The sequence below is a fragment of the Hippoglossus stenolepis genome, chromosome 11, assembly GCF_022539355.2.
Source record: "Hippoglossus stenolepis isolate QCI-W04-F060 chromosome 11, HSTE1.2, whole genome shotgun sequence".
Lineage (NCBI taxonomy): Eukaryota > Metazoa > Chordata > Actinopteri > Pleuronectiformes > Pleuronectidae > Hippoglossus > Hippoglossus stenolepis.
Window position 1 is genome coordinate 14385461 of NC_061493.1, and position 16111 is coordinate 14401571.

Consider the following 16111-nt stretch of genomic DNA (forward strand, 5'->3'; position numbering starts at 1 on the left):
TAAAGAAACCAGTGTTTTTAAAAAGTGGGACAGATGACACCTCAGAAAACTAATGTGGTTTTACAGTGTTTTGATCTAGAAAATATAAATATGGCTGTACATTTTAATGGTAAGATTGTAAACTGGCACATAACCTCTCGACCAGAGTGATGCGTGACAAAATTCAGGCATTTAGAGGTTAACCTGCAAGGAAAGAAGGCTACGTGTGCTAGCACTGCTAATGTTAACAACACTCTGTAAACCAATATGACATAATTCACCAGTAAAAGCGGAGTTCTTGTTTACATTTGATAATTTTCCAAGTGTTATCTTTTATATTGCTAAACTAGTCCAAATATAAATTTTATATTTAAATTGATGAGGAAATTAGTTTTTAGGCACAGCCTTGGTCGACATGTGGTGCACTTGAATGCAATTATGCATTTGTATTCTGCTATGTGACAAGTGTGTTTGCCTTGCTGTGTGCACATGCATGGATGGATCAAATCTGCTGGTTAAGGCTGCACTCTCCTCCCAGGCGTCACTCTGTTAAAGGTTATAATCCATCTTCTGGACTGTCTCTGCTATTGATGTTAGTGATGGAGGGTAGAGCAGCAGCATCTCCGGGGATCTTATTAACAGGGCCATCTCATTGCTTAACAACGTGATAAATATTTACCCTTTTTTTTCCTTAACTTTCAATCTCTTGGCTACTATTATCTTGTTTTGTTTATTTACCATTCTCCAAAATATCTTTCTAAAATGGACTCTGCAAAATTTCTAAAACAACTTTAGCTTTTTGTTTTCAACTCATAAGTCTTGCACAAAAAATAATGCTGAATTAAACATTGTTTAAATTAAGCACCTTTTTCAGAACAAAGGCATCATGTGTTTGTATTTATGTTGCTCCCAGACAGTCCCATTGCCAGAAAAAGAAGGCCCTAATTAAGGGTGACACACATGGCACTGTCTTAACTCACAGTACTTATATATAATTAAAACCCCCCACCACCCATTTTCTTTGTTTCAGTGAGCGTCTCTGTGCCTTCTGTTACTGCGGTGGCCATAGCCTGCTGGGTCAGGGGGATCTGCAAGTATTCAGTACCACGCCTCAGCTTGAAGCACTATTCATCCAGAAGGGTGGAGGAGGCTCGACAAGTGATAGCAGTGATGGTGATAAAACCACTCAGCCAAAAATGGCTGGAGAGACCACCTCAGGACAGAGGGAAAAGACAAAGTAAGTAGGCCTGGCTGACAGTGTTAAAACAAATGGCTTGGATGTCAGTGTTGGTCAGAACTGCAATTTCATCTGTGATGTCTCGCTGTTCAAAGTTAATGATCTGCATAGAAATAGAATTTGCCTCATTTCATTGATTGGTCAGCTTGAGCCTTTTTACACGATGAACGTAGGTGGGTAAATAACAGACGCGGTTGTAGGTCAAATTTACTTTGGACTTTTATGTTGGGAAAAAATTAACTTCGTACACATTCGACCTTACACTCAAAGAACCATGCACACAAACATGTACACAGACCGCACAAGCCAAAGGGCATCCCTCAGTTAGCATGTTGTGTTGTCATTTTTCCTTTGAAGATTAGATAAATTTGCCTAGAAGCCATACTATCTGTCAGTGCCCTGAGGGCTGAGGGATGCCACATCAGGTGTGTGTGTGTGTGCGAGTGTGAGAGCATTCACATGCACACATGCCATGCCAACAAAGGACCCTCCCTGGACACTTTTTGGTCAGCTGCCTAATTTGTTTTGGTCCGTTGGAACCAATTGGGTGCCTCTCTGGGTTCCCTGTGAAATAATGTAATGGACATTGTGAGCGGTATGGGTCTGGCACAATGCCAAACCTAACCAGTAGCTGTTTGTGTGTGTTGTAGCTGTGTGATTGGTCATTGGGGCCAGCCCTCAGTTGTGCCACGCAGAGGCAGGGGAGTAGGGAGCCCAGGGCAGGAGGATAAATTGTATATTGATTCGTCAGAGAAGCAGTGTTGGTGGAGGGGAACTGTGGAAACGTGAGGAGGTGGAAAAAGATCATTTTGTAACCTGTGTTAAAACTTTGGCTCTAAACAATAATCTGACACGGCTGTTTGTCATGTCTGTGCCATCATGCTTCCAGAAGCCAGTGTCTTGATTTTGGCCATTGGTTTGTTTACTGGAACTTAGGTTCTTTTTAAATGCTAATGCTCCCTCTCCACATTTTCCGCATGCTATGTGGCTCACTAGTTCAAGCCAGGGACTCAGAGAAACACATCCTTTTGAACAGATTTTATGAGACAGAACAGCCAGCCTCTTGTGCAGACCCAAAACAAGAAGGCCCTCTTCCTCCTCCTCCTCCTCCTCCTCTCCCTCCTCCCCCACAGCTTTTTATTTGCTCTCTAACATTTTCCCCCAGCTCATTCTCTCTGTCTACATCTCCTTGCTTTTGAAAAACACATCGTCCTCTAGCTTTTATGTCTCTGTTTTTGATTCATTTTTAAGTTGATTCAGGCTGTCTCTCTAGCTTACGTAGCAAATCTTTTAGCTGTTCTCTTTTAAAAAAGAATCTGTGCTGGCATGCTTTCTTTGCTAACTTTTTCCTTTGTGTCAGTGTGTCTGAAAGCTGCGAGGAGGAACCAGACCCAGCCAGTCGAATTTGGGATGAATTGTCTCATGTTGGCCTTCCACAAGATCTTAAGGTCCAGTCTGTCTTCGAGTCAGGTAAGACAGTGACAATTTTATTGGAGAGTTGATATTTAGATATTAATGTGTCATCTATAAGTGCTCAATATGTTCATTTGAATTAATAGAAATTTTATCCAAATTTCAGGGCAATGCTGGGCACATCAGAGTTGTGCCTTGTGGTCCGAAGGTGTTTGTGAGGGCGAGGGACAATCTCTGCTTAATGTGGACAGAGCCATTGACTCAGGGAGCACAAAGGTGAGTCATGGAAGAACATCCATGGACTAATAGGTGTTAACACCATCTTAATGTGTTGGGGCGGCAGGGGAGGGTCTGCGTCAGTGAGGCACAGCCAAGCTGATGGATCAGACTGGCTGGTAAAGGTCGGCCCGGCAGCGTGGATCTCTCAGCTGTGAAATGGAAAAGGTCATGCCACTCAACAGGGCTGAGCTCTCATGGCAGCTTAGCTCCTAGCGTTAGCAGTGGCACAGCTCACAGCTCTCCGATTGCGTTTGCAGCCCAGTGGTCATGTAGCCCATCAGCAAGTCCTACACTTGAACTCATGAGTGGCTGTTTGTGCACAGTCGTAGAACTGAGAAATAGGAACTGTGTGACAGGAGCTTGACGTCAACTTTTTAAGGCAGGTTTCACATGTCTAGGATCAAAAGTTAATTGTCCAGGTAAAGTCAACAAAAACATTTTTTTCGTTTTGTTTACAAATGCCGAATACACAATTGAGACAAACAAATGGTTGAATGCATCCAAACAGTGTCAACATATACAGTAAATACTTTAATTAATGAATTTTATTCAAGTGGCTACAGTTTGACTGTTCTGTAAAATTTCACTCAGAAGTGAATTATAAACCTAAACCTTTAAATTATTTATGAGTGAGGTTTATTGTTTTATTTATTTACATTCGAGCCATTACTGTCCTGTTAATCACCTCTTCATTTGATCATGAGTATTTTGTAAAATATGTTTCAATATCAGTTCTATAATTAATAGTTGATCATTCATATTTAATAATAATGATTGAGATATTACTGCAATGAGGTGCATGTGATGAATTAATGTTACAGGCACTCTTAATAGCCACAACTGTGCGTAATAGTCGCATGAGTGTGTCTACATCTATATACAGTATTGACAATTGCGGAAGTGAAAAGGAAGCTTGTGCACATGCGCCCATTTTCCACAATAACTCTAAAACAGAATCATAGGTCTGTGCAGCTTTATAAACTTTGTGTACCCATAGTTGCAAATTTCTACCTCTTGGTGCTGAGACTGCCTCAGAAGAACAGTGGTGACTGTTCCCTCAAAGTGTTTGAACTCGGTGTAGTTCCTACGCAGTGTACCTGGATTGACCCTCGATTGGGTCAATCAAGACATTCTGAGCATGGCGCATCGTTGGGACAAATGCATTTGTTTCAAGTATTCTGTATGTAAAAGTTATTAATTTCTCTAAATATCGAAGTAATGCGTGCATGGCTGTAACAGGCTGAAACAAAGGTTAAAACGGGGTCCTAATCCTGAGTGGAGAAACCAGATGACCATTCTTTTTAAAGAGACAGCGAAGGATAAAGAACTTAACACAAGATTTATCAGTCATGAAAATTAGTTTTTTTTTTTGAGGCATGAGTTTTTTTCTGCTTGAGTGTATTAGGAAAATATTTATGTTAGTCGAGAGCAGACATGTTTGACTTATTTTGTGATTTCTCTATTCCTGCAGCACTGTGCATACTGTAAGCGCCTTGGAGCATCCATTAAGTGCTGTGCTGAAGGATGTGCTCAACATTACCATTACCCCTGTGCAGGGGCAGCTGGGACATTTCAGGATATCGGGAGTCTCTCGCTCCTTTGCCCAGAACACATTGAATTGGCCATTGACAAATGTAAGTTGGGTACAGTAAATTGTATTCAAAAAGTAAGGTTAATATATCTTGGAGATTTGAATTTTAGTAATTTTATCAACTGCTCGTCTAACAAGTTTGCCTCCCTTATTTTCCTGACTCAAAGGTGTTTCTTAAATTTTCTTCCCTATAGTTGTAGATGATTCAAGTTGCGCACTATGCGATAGCCCAGGGGACTTACTGGACCAGCTCTTCTGCACCAGTTGTGGTCAGCATTACCATGGAATGTGCCTGGACATGGCCGTGACCCCTCTAAGGAGGGCAGGTTGGCAGTGTCCCGAGTGCAAGATCTGCCAGACCTGCAAGTAAGTCACCCTCCGACACCCGATATTACACATCCTGTACTCCACATTTTTGACCGTTTTCTATCTTTCTTTTTTCTCCACTAAGTTTCTCTATAGCTACTAGGCATGGTTACCACTGGTAGTTTATATAATTTTGTGAAGGACCAACTTCATGTTGCAACCTGAAGCTCAGTCTTATAACCTCTGAACTTGTTTAAAATTTGCTTCAGGTGGACACTGTCCATTGAGCTTTCAGTTTCATATTTACATAGAAACCCTAGTAATTGTTGTTATATCATGTTATTACTGGATGGTGTTTTATAAGATTGAGTTGGGGTTCATTATATATTGTCTCAAAATATAATGGATGGGATGGAAAATTCAGAGACTGGCTCCAAATTGTCTGAACACTTAATACTGGACAACAAAAAATATTTTAAAATTCTATTGTGGTTATACCGATATTCATTATTATCTGTATTAATAGGCAGTGAAAATAATTATATATATATATATTTTTTTTTTTTAAAAAAAGAAATGCAATTTGTATGTTTACCGTCAAGTTCTCTTTTTATTTCTTCCAATTCCTCAGCCTTACTCATTCCCAACCCTGCAATTAGAGAAGCAGCACCCCCACACAACATGACGCACAGCTTCATGCCTTGAGCTTCTGTATAACAGCGTGGCTAATATTTTATCATACTCACATTTCTGCAGCAGCAAGCATTACTTTGTTTGTGTTAAAAGTATGGTACCACAACCTTCCACCCCCCCTTTCTAATAACGAACAATTAAAGTGACAATATCCCTGTATTAACTCTGCTAACAAGCTGTGTTTACCAACACAAACATTCAACTGGTGTATAAAACAGCAAAACTGAGGAATAGACTCGTTCACAGTTTAGAGGTAAATCCCACTAATGCCTCTGAGCTGCAGGTTACTAAATACCAACTTTTCTCTGTAATGAGGAGTAGGAATTATGTATAAAATTATTGTCACAATAATTAGTGAGAAATAAACAAAACGTAACTAATTAAATGAGCCCCTGTAATGTTCCCAGAGCAAACATGTTGCATGTCCTTGTCTACACATTACTAGAGGGTCTCATCTTCTGTATATGTTTATCAACATTGGGTAGTCAGTTGGCAAGGGGCAGTCGGTGTGCTCAGCCAGCCGTTTAACTTCTCTGGTAAAAGTAGTGGTTTTATTCAGAATAATTCATGTTTGTTCTGGTTGAATAATATGTCAGTTTTGGAAAGAAATAGATTCAACCTAATAATGCTTTCTCCATTCTCTAAAAAACCTACTTAGTTACTTTTTGCTGATTCATGCATTAATTTATCCATAACATAATGGCTGAGATCAGGTATCTATAGAAACAACAGATGTGTTCACAATAACGTGAACGTCTCATAGAATATGCACAGTGTTCGTAAGCCTGGGTTGGAAAGTCAAAGGGAAGAATATGCTCAAAAAATGTTAAGGAAACCCAATGATGACAATTCGAAAATGAGAAACAACACAACAATGACCATTGTAAATTAAATCCTGCATATCTTTGTGCCTTTAATGTGCAGTATATCAAATGTCCTTTGCTGGCTCTTTTCATACAACCTTCTCTCTCTCTTTGCAGCAACCCAGGAGAGGACACTAAAATGCTGGTGTGTGATATGTGTGACAAAGGCTACCATACCTTCTGTCTGCAACCTGCCATGGACTCTCTTCCCACCAATGGATGGAGGTGTAAGGTAGGAAAGACCTCATGCTGATTCTGAATTTAAAAAAAGGGTTGCTCTGGTTGGTATGTAGGAATATAGAAATATATTGAGTTCAGTAGTATCAGTTACTGAGACATAATGCTGAAGATGCTCGGGGTAATGTTGAAACGATTAGATAAATATATATACATTAATCTCAAACAAAAATCTTTGTAGCAAATTCCATTTGTACTCCATTTGAACAAGTTAGAGAATTATAAACAGTGAAATTCAGTTAAAGTATTCAAGATATGAATATCTCCTCTGAATGAGTAATATGTCGGTTTATATATATATATATACGCTTCCTGTAGTTAAGAAGTGATTCATACAGCTGGATTTTTAAAGGCATCGGTTGGCCTCGGTGCCCTAAGATAACAGTTCGTATACATGTGTACATGCGTGTGCACATTAATCACCCGCAACCCAGCCTCACCCTTCACCCTCCAGCAGTGGTGGGCTGCTACTGCGAGCTTGTCACTTTGGCAGCTGGTTAACCCACCACCTAATTTTCTGCAGTGGTCACAGGAAGCCACAGCAAATAGAGGCAGCAGGTGATGAAAGGTCTTCACACTTTGCTTCTATATCTGACTCAGTACAGGAGAAACACAACCCTCAGTCTCACACACAACTGTGTAACTTGCGTCTTCCTGAGCAGCCGCTACCAACCTCTGTCCCCACTTAGAAGGTGTTGTTGTTCTGAGAGCAGTTGACTTACTGAAATGGAGATCAATGAAAAATGAGTCATTGTTCCAGTTTCATTGCATGTATGAGCTCCAGAATAGCAGGCTGGGAAAAAACAGTGTGGGATATTTGATCAAAAATGCTGCCTGCTATTTATTTGCTTGAGCCACCCTGCGGATCGGTTGCTCACAACTGTTGAGACATTTTTAAAATGTTGCAGGACCAGAGTCAACAAGTCTACGCAAAGACATGATGCTTAACCAAAAAGCAAAATGTAAAAAATGAATTGTGCCAAAAACGTTAAAGACAAGGCAGAGAAACATTACCATCCCAATTATGACAAAATTCCACACAAATATGAACAGGATAAAATGATGAAGTGATGACAGGGTTAAAAAACTGATTTACTTTGACATCATAATGTTTGGAAATAACTTCATTCGTTCATTATTTAATACCATATGTCAGGAACAGAAGGGGAGATGGCACCATATTTCCTGCAACTTACTGTAGATTGGCAGAATTTTGGTTTAGTGCTACTACTCTGCTCTGACTCAAATTTAGTTGGATTGAGTCATGGTCTGAAATATATGCACACACTCGCTGTTGGCCTGGACCAGTTTCATGCTCATTTCCCATTTGGTTACTGAATTGCCAAATCTGTATGGCAGAAACACTGTTGTTCATACTGCATTGGATCTGATAACTTTGAATTTCATGGTACTGAGAAGTCTTACTTTGCTCCTCAGAACTGCAGAGTTTGCATCCAATGTGGAACACGTACCAGCGGGCAATGGCACCACAACAGCCTGCTGTGTGAGAACTGCGTACTAAACCAGGACCCTGCTTTGTGCTGTGCGACATGTACTAGCATCCTGGACCCTGAGCATCACAAAGACCTACTGTTCTGCCACACTTGTAAAAGGTAACAAACATTTGTTTATAACTCAAATATCTATGCTGTTCCCTGGTAACTCTAAGGACAACACTAGGAAAACCACAACAATAAAGATCACATTATAGAATTGTCCAGTGATCTCTGTCAAACAATCCGTTATATTCCTCTGCACTCTTTTCAGATGGCTACACCTAGAGTGTGAGCGTCAGAACTCAGGCCAAGCAGATATCCACCCCAGAGAGGACTATGTCTGTTCCAACTGCAGGTCCCCTGCTGCAGAGCAGGCGCTACAGGCAGAGGATATGGATACCGGCCCAGAGCTCAGCCCGCAGCCTGCCTCCATGCACACAGACTCTGAGACTAGCCTACAACTGGCTCAAAAGCACACGGACCTAGAACCTGGCACTCAGCAGCCTCCTGAAATGCACAATGACCCCAAACCGGAGTTACTTGCTGTTCCATTGCACTCAGATCCAGAGCCTGCTCAGGCTACTGTCCAGGAGGAGAAGCTGGCTATTTCAGCCCAGAAGCCTGGTAGGTCTTTGTTCCAAAAGAGGGTTAGATTATACACAGGAAAATAACTGCTGTCATCTCTTTCCTTTCCTTTTTTTGTTTTTCTTAATCGCACCTGGTTCTGAAAACTGTTTCATCAGCATTTTAATCATGTCTCGTTATTTCAAGCAATCTAACTTTTTCAATACATACGAAACAATCCACAGAAGCACCAGGTGATATGACTGAAAATGAAAGACAATCTTTGTAGCTGAGGGTTCATTGACTCAGCCTCTAGGCATGCAGAAGTGGTTGGAAGTTTTGGCTTCACAAGACTAAACTGGGCTGAAGTGTCGGCTTTGATGAAGTTCTGAAAGTCGCAGTTGTTGCTGATGAAAGGATTATGAAGAGAGTTGTTTGGAGGAGGGCCAGAGAAAAGGTCTTTTTTTGGAGCATTTTTCGGAGGACTCCCCAATAAGCAGATGGTGTTCAACTAGCCGCAGATTAAAGCGACTCCATTGTCTTTGTAGCTCAGTGTAGTGAAATCTGAAAGTACTTTTTTGTCCCTCCTTTCTCCTGCGGAAGGTAGTTTGTGATGATTGAGATTTGAATTGAATCTTCAAAGTTCATCTTGAGGACTACTACTAATATTATACAACATAATATTGGATTCTCACTTTGAGAATAGGCCGGACAAATATAACATAAGATTACATTAGATACTGAGGAGAGAAGGCTCTGTTTAAAAATACATTATAATCATCTTGCAGATCGCTGTATACGCGTCTGCCTGAAACAGCTGTGTGATAGTAAAACAAGACACAACAAGTGGCGTCAGCAAGATTCAGACAGACTTAGATTCAGTGACTTTGAAGAAGTATGTTGTTAAAAGTAACCTCGCCTTAAAAACCTCATTTTCAAATCAGAATAATTTTTAATCTGCTCGATTGTAAACTCTGATGGTGTCATTTCTTTTCTTTTTTTTGTCGTATGTGCATTTCTAGATTAAGAATATTTTTTTGCAAGGATGCACCTATCCAGTTTGGCTGGCTGGCGCACTTGATCTGCGACCCAACTATTTGAGTCAAAATCTTAGCAATATGGCAGTAACACCGTCCCCACAGTAAACTCATCCTTAACTAGATCCAGTTCTGTTTCTGCTTGTCGCTGGGTTTCTGCTTGTTGCAAGCCTTATCAGCACCTTGAGTCACCTGATGCTGCTACGCAAGTTCAGGGCTGCACCTCCACTCTGGTTCATGTGAGGTCTGCCAGCAGCGGAATGAAGTATCAGGGAAATAAAAAGTGAGATAGGGATGCCAGTGGAAGCTTGGCTGCCCACTCTCGTCTAGCCAGCCGACTCCAGTGGCAGGAGAAAATAGGTTGGAGTAGCATGATGGTGATGATATCAGATCTCCCGTCTGCAAACCTGCCTTGGAGCTACACTGGCTCATTCATGACTGCTCGCACAGCTTGCCTGCTCCACTCACAATACACATGTGTTCTCATTTTACTAGCTGTGTCCTGTGGCCATTAACCGCCTCATCATCGGATGTAACTTGTAGGGGAATGTTGTTTTGTTTGTTAAGAGTGTACATGTCCCCAGTGTATTGATTTTAAGAGGAGCTTTGCAATATACGTTTCTGCGGGTTGTAGCCTTAGACTACAGCTTGAAACTCATTTGAAAAAAAATATATATATTTACACACATTTCAACTACACTTGAAGCCGAGCGTAAAAAAAGGCAATAATATCACACAGCCTATTCCACAAGCTTTAAACGCATAGATAAGCAACAATTTCAACTACTCCCATCCACAACTACACTATTAATCTTACAGTGAACAAGCTTAACTGAAGATTTCTGTTAGCTGTTAGCTTGATAAATTAGCTTGATGTGTAAACTTATAGCTAGAGGGTGAGGCAGCAGCCGCCCCCTCTCTAGCAGCGTTACCTGCAGGCGATGAATCCATGCTCGTGACTGATGTCTGTGTTCTTCATTCAACTTCATGCAAATTTAATTCAATGTTTTCATGTCAGGAATCTTATTTAATTGGTTTTCATTTTAGATCTGTTTCCAGAGAGATATTAATTGAGTTTATATACAGTAGTAGCTTTGCTGGTTTATCAACAAATTGTATTTATTTTAACCCTCTCCCTCCTTCTAATAATAATAAAAAGAATTAGAATCAATACAATTCTGAATAAGGTGTCCTGTATTGATAAGATAAGGTTAATAGAACATATGTATAGACACACACAGAACCACAACTTAGTCACTGCTGCAACCTCAACGTCAGCCATCGAGAAACTAATGGACCATCTTCAACATGTTAACATTTGAATGATCAGATAATGCCCTGGATCCATGGGCCATGCATTTACACCATTAGACCAATCAGATTAAACCCCATTTAGCCATCATCTGCCCTCAGATAAATTAGTGTCAATTTGACGATGACTGAAGTTATCTAGCACGATATCTGAGGAAGAAACAGGAAATATATAGGCACTTAACTTTTCCTCATATAGTGCAGGCTTCGACTTGACTTAAGACCTGTGCTGTATTAGTCAAAGGCGAGTATTTATCTAAACCATCACTGTATTCACTGTAGGAGATACATGTATAGGAAGCGGGGTGTTAATATGAATGAGAACGTGTGTTCAGCTTGGTCAATAGTTGAAGGCAGGAGATGGTTGGAAGCCCATCTCCTAATTGACTTTCTGGCATCGGCACCGGATGAGCACCTGCAAGCTGCACAGTCATGAGCCTCGAGCACACAGACCCTGGGATGTTGGTTGTCATGGTTACTCCCTTCCCTGGCAGAGATGCTTAGCAGGTGCATGTGTGTGTCAGGATCACTGTGACATGGGAACTTGTGGATTGAAATGGAGGGTGCCTCGTTAATACTAGGCTATCTGTACTGTCAGAGGCATTCTGGCAGAATATTGGCTCGAAGTGTGGGTGCCTGATAGCCAGGAATGACTACTTCTATTCATACCAGAGTAGTCAAATGCAGTGATGCCTTTTGATACAAAACCAAATGGAGAGAGAGGATAGGAGACACTACAAAAACAAAGGGAAAGAAAGAGAGAGGGTGGGAATCATTAGATTAATATCAAATGTTGCTCGATACAAGCTTGTCCCCTTTTTTAAATTCAGGATTGTGACTGCTTGTAACTCGAAAGCCACCCCCTCTAGTAACACTTCTGTCACTTCAGTTTCAAGGCTCATGCAATAGCTCATTAAGTCAGTACATCAAAATTAATGTTACATCCCCATACAAGATGTCGTGGGAGGAGATATAAAGGGATATATCTCCTGGCACTAATATAGTCATATAAAATTGCTGTGTCAGTTTATTGGCTCTGAATATAATTGTTGATCCGCAACAAATGGTTTGATGTTTCAGCCTTTTCACAGAAAAATGCTTTGGGGTTTTAACTAGAAGGAGAAGACGCTCACATTTTTCCTATGACTTAAGATGTGAATCAAATCTCTTTTTACCTTTATGGAACCAATGGGCTGAGCTGAAATGACTTGTCTATTAATCAATTAGTGAATGAAAAGAAAAGCAATCAACTACTGATACTTTATGATCAATCATGTATTCATTTTTAAGCAGAAATGGGGAAAGTGTTTCACAAATTAGCAGATTTCCTGCAAAATAAGACATTTGACGTTTTTTCCTCCATCTTTGGTTTAATAAACACAACATTTGGGAAACACGAGCCAGTAAATCACCAATCCCCTCCCTATATGTGTGACTGCTAGCCATCCAAGCCTAACATTTCTATCTGGTCTATTTCCTTTTATTTGTGATTACCTTTCCGTCCTAATGTGTTCCTCCAGACTTTTTACATGCAAACATTCATATTTTAATAAATAATCTCTTTTTAAATTATTCCTCATTCCTTTAGAAGTCTCAGTTGAAGCAGACGCTGAAAAGCAGGTTACTGAACCTTCTGTCAACAAAATCCTCACAGAATTCAAACCAGGTTTGTACGCACAGCTTTTTTTATTTAGTACTTAATCTGCATTGTCAACCCCCACATTGAATTGCATTAATATAACAGTTATTGCTGTTGTAAAATAAATATGATATGTAATTCTCACAGTTTATTCACACTGCTTAACTGCTCTGTGAACTGTTTATGGATACTGTTTAACAACGACATTGGCTTGGAGTCTCCCCTCAAAATTCATCTGTTTATGTAAATAACATGAACATTTCCATAGTGATGCTGATCATATTATATTGATTTGCACATCTACCCATGTTTAATTTTTCATCTTTCAAGGATGTGCAGAATGTGAACATGTCATGTTTTATGACTACTCTGTATCTCCTCAAACAGAAACAAAACCAGCAGCAACAACCCAGCTCACATCTCCAGAGAGTCCTGCTTCTTCTTCAACTCCCTGCCAGGAGTCTGAGTCTTTTCCCACCCAGCTTTCTACGGAGGCACTACAAACGCAGGATACCACGTTACAAATCAAACCAGCAAAGACAGAGGTCTGCCCTGAACAGGACATGGCCAACCCCAGCACAAAGGATTTTAAGGCCATCATCTCTGCCACCAAAGAACCAAGTACTGCATCAGTACCTTTCACGGACCAACCAGTGGAAGTCTCACTACCCCAGCCTTCAAGTATGGATGTTGTCAGGACTTCTTTTCTGGAAACCGCTCCAAAAGACATTGATAAGGAGACGAGGGAGGGTATTTTTCAAAGAAACCTGGCAGAAACTGTTATGCCCTCAGCCTCTTGTACATCAGAGGAGATGGACACCACACCAGAAAGCAAGCCTAATCTCTCATTTCCCAGCCCGTCTTCAGAGGAGATACCTCTCAAGACATCTGTGGAGAGGTTGGCTGATATGGTTTCCTCTCCATCCCACTCCTCCCCTCTGCTTCGCGGGATTTCTCCCAGAGAACCACAGCAGGCCCCAATCCTACCTTCGCTGGGCGACCACGGCAGCGTGATGTCCACCACCACACTCATACCACTCACCCCAAAGATTGGAATGGGAAAGCCAGCTATCACTAAGAGGAAGTTTTCTCCTGGGAGGCCCAGAGTGAAACAGGTAGGAACCAGGACATCACATCAAAAAGGATCACTCATCCTTTTTTAGTGTCCCTGCCCAAATATTATACCACTGGAGTGTAGGCTGATGGCCATGCTCCGAAGGCGGATTTGTTTCTTTAGTTGTTTTTTCTCTGTTGAAACGGCTTGTACGGTTTAGGGTGTTTTTTCAGTTTTTATTTTTCAGTCTAGTTGTACCTTGCAGTACTCACTTTGCACAGCAGGAGAACAGCATGGAGACTTGGGCTCCCTCTCAGCTCCCTGTGCTGTCTTCAATTGTTTGTGCACCACATGACTTGTTAGTCACAGGGTTCATACTGTATTCTGCTGAGGTATTAATTAATTCCTTTTGGAATTGTTATCTTTTTATGGCTGAAACACATTTTACTGACAGTCCTCACCATATTTCACTTCAGCGGTATTGTCATCAGTCTGTTCATCTCATATCCATGATACAAACATGTGCCATTTTATTGTCCCATCAAGCAAGGACGTTCATCAAGTCACAAATGAAAGTGACCATTATCATATCCATATCCCAGTCATTTCCACATTTCAACTGCAGTGGTGTGAAAATAACTCCAGCATCAGTAAAACAAATGAATTATTATAAGACTCCCTGGCAACGATTGCAGACTCTGAGACAAATAATAAGGGGAAGTGAATCACACCCATGGCTATAATACATTATGAATGATGCTGGTGAGGGTAGACTAATTTAGCACGCAAAATGTATTTTTTATCCCATCACTTAAATAAACATTATATGGCTCTAACTAATTTGTTACACAAGGCCTGAGGACATCTATTCCACAAGATTTGAATGTTGCTCCTCTTTGGTCCAGTATGCTTTTGACTTATGGGTTCATGTGCTGCTGCACTGACGCAATTCCCCTTGTTTTGTCAACATGCCAGACATGCAGTGTTTTCATGGCGAGAGGTGATGGGGCCTCTTTTTCTGCTGTAGGGTGCCATGATGCCCTGGCAGATTCTGCCATGTGAAATGCAACTAACACAACTGTGCTCTGTAATTTTGCCTTTACAGAGAATCTATTAGAAACATGCTTGTGTAACTAATTTGCATGAAAATCCTAACGATTGGCTTTAACATCGACTGTAACCTAATAACTTTACCTATTCATATTAAGACACATCTAATGCTATCTCATATCATAGCTCTGCATAGTTGGATGTGTATTGAAGTGTTCCCCAATAGCTCCATTCGAAGCTCACTACATCTCTCTTAACATCTTTCTTTGTATGTTTTGTTTTTCGCTGGCTTTGTTTTTAAGTTGCTGCATTTTGTCGCCCTCCTCCCTCCCTTTCTCTCACTCTCTCACCTGCCCCCCCCTTACCTTAGGGTGCATGGAGTCCCCATAGCAGTGTGAGCTCCCCCTTGTCCTGGTCGCCAGACCAGCCAGAGGGGTGGGACGTCCCAAAGACCAGGCATTCCTCTGGCAGCCCCGGCTGGAGCATCAGAGTGGTAAATACTGTGGCTCACCAGAGATGGCAGGGCAGCCGCTGCCCTCTGTCAGCCCTCTGTTTACCCTAGTGACACACACACTCCCTGAGTGTTCCTGAATGTCACTGTGGTCTGTTGTAGTCTGCACTAACAATTACCAACACCTTACAGCGAAAGGAGAATGGTTGAGCTACTAACTTTATTAAGTGGAACTGAAAGATGTGGCTTTGATGATGATGGGTTGTGCTGGCTTTGCAGGTTAATTCAGAGATCAAGGATAAGGTGTCGTAAGATATTCCATAGTCCACAAAAATGTTTGGGTAACAATTTTCCGTGTCGGCGATGGCCAGTTGCTAGAGACATTATGTTTCCGGTGTGTCCATCTGTACCCTGGCCTGTCCGGCTGTACGTCGCCTTGTGAACACGATGCCTTAAGAACACCTTGAGGGAATTTCCTCAAATTTGGTTAAAACGTTGAGTTGGACTGAAGGATGACCAGATTAGAATTTGGTCGTCAAAGTTCACAGTGACCTCACAAGGCCCTTTTGGATTCCTTTCAAATTTCGCACAAATGTTCACTACTACTCTCAGTTTAACTGATTACATTTGGGTGGTCAAAGGTCAAGGTCACAGTGGCCTCAAAAAACATGTTATTTACATCTTGAACACGAACAAGTCTGCTTTTAGGAATTTTTTTCAAACTTGGATTCAAAGATTAACTGTTTAGATTTCATTGACAAAAGTTGTCAAGAACACCTGGAGGGACTGCTACTGCACTGGTTGGCAGAGGTAGTGAACCGTAGGACAGTAATTGTAAATGAATGTATGTGGCCCGTTCCCGTGTCAACCATGCTCTTCTGTGCTCTTTTGTCTCTGTTTTACTCAAACTT

At 41.1% G+C, this 16111-nt stretch overlaps 1 protein-coding gene across 9 annotated transcripts in view; it reads left to right on the plus strand.

Annotated features, from left to right (window-relative positions):
- kmt2cb (lysine (K)-specific methyltransferase 2Cb) overlaps nucleotides 1–16111 on the plus strand; it is a 59704-nt gene that overhangs the window by 12613 nt on the left and 30980 nt on the right. For all 9 annotated transcript variants that reach the window (XM_035171397.2, XM_035171396.2, XM_035171398.2 and 6 more), the window contains exons 5-15: nucleotides 1010–1216; nucleotides 2577–2686; nucleotides 2796–2905; nucleotides 4380–4542; nucleotides 4694–4865; nucleotides 6479–6593; nucleotides 8036–8211; nucleotides 8366–8718; nucleotides 12595–12672; nucleotides 13033–13760; nucleotides 15120–15242. In XM_035171397.2, coding sequence (XP_035027288.1) covers nucleotides 1010–1216; nucleotides 2577–2686; nucleotides 2796–2905; nucleotides 4380–4542; nucleotides 4694–4865; nucleotides 6479–6593; nucleotides 8036–8211; nucleotides 8366–8718; nucleotides 12595–12672; nucleotides 13033–13760; nucleotides 15120–15242 — 2335 coding nt within the window. The remainder of the gene's footprint in view (nucleotides 1–1009; nucleotides 1217–2576; nucleotides 2687–2795; nucleotides 2906–4379; nucleotides 4543–4693; nucleotides 4866–6478; nucleotides 6594–8035; nucleotides 8212–8365; nucleotides 8719–12594; nucleotides 12673–13032; nucleotides 13761–15119; nucleotides 15243–16111) is intronic.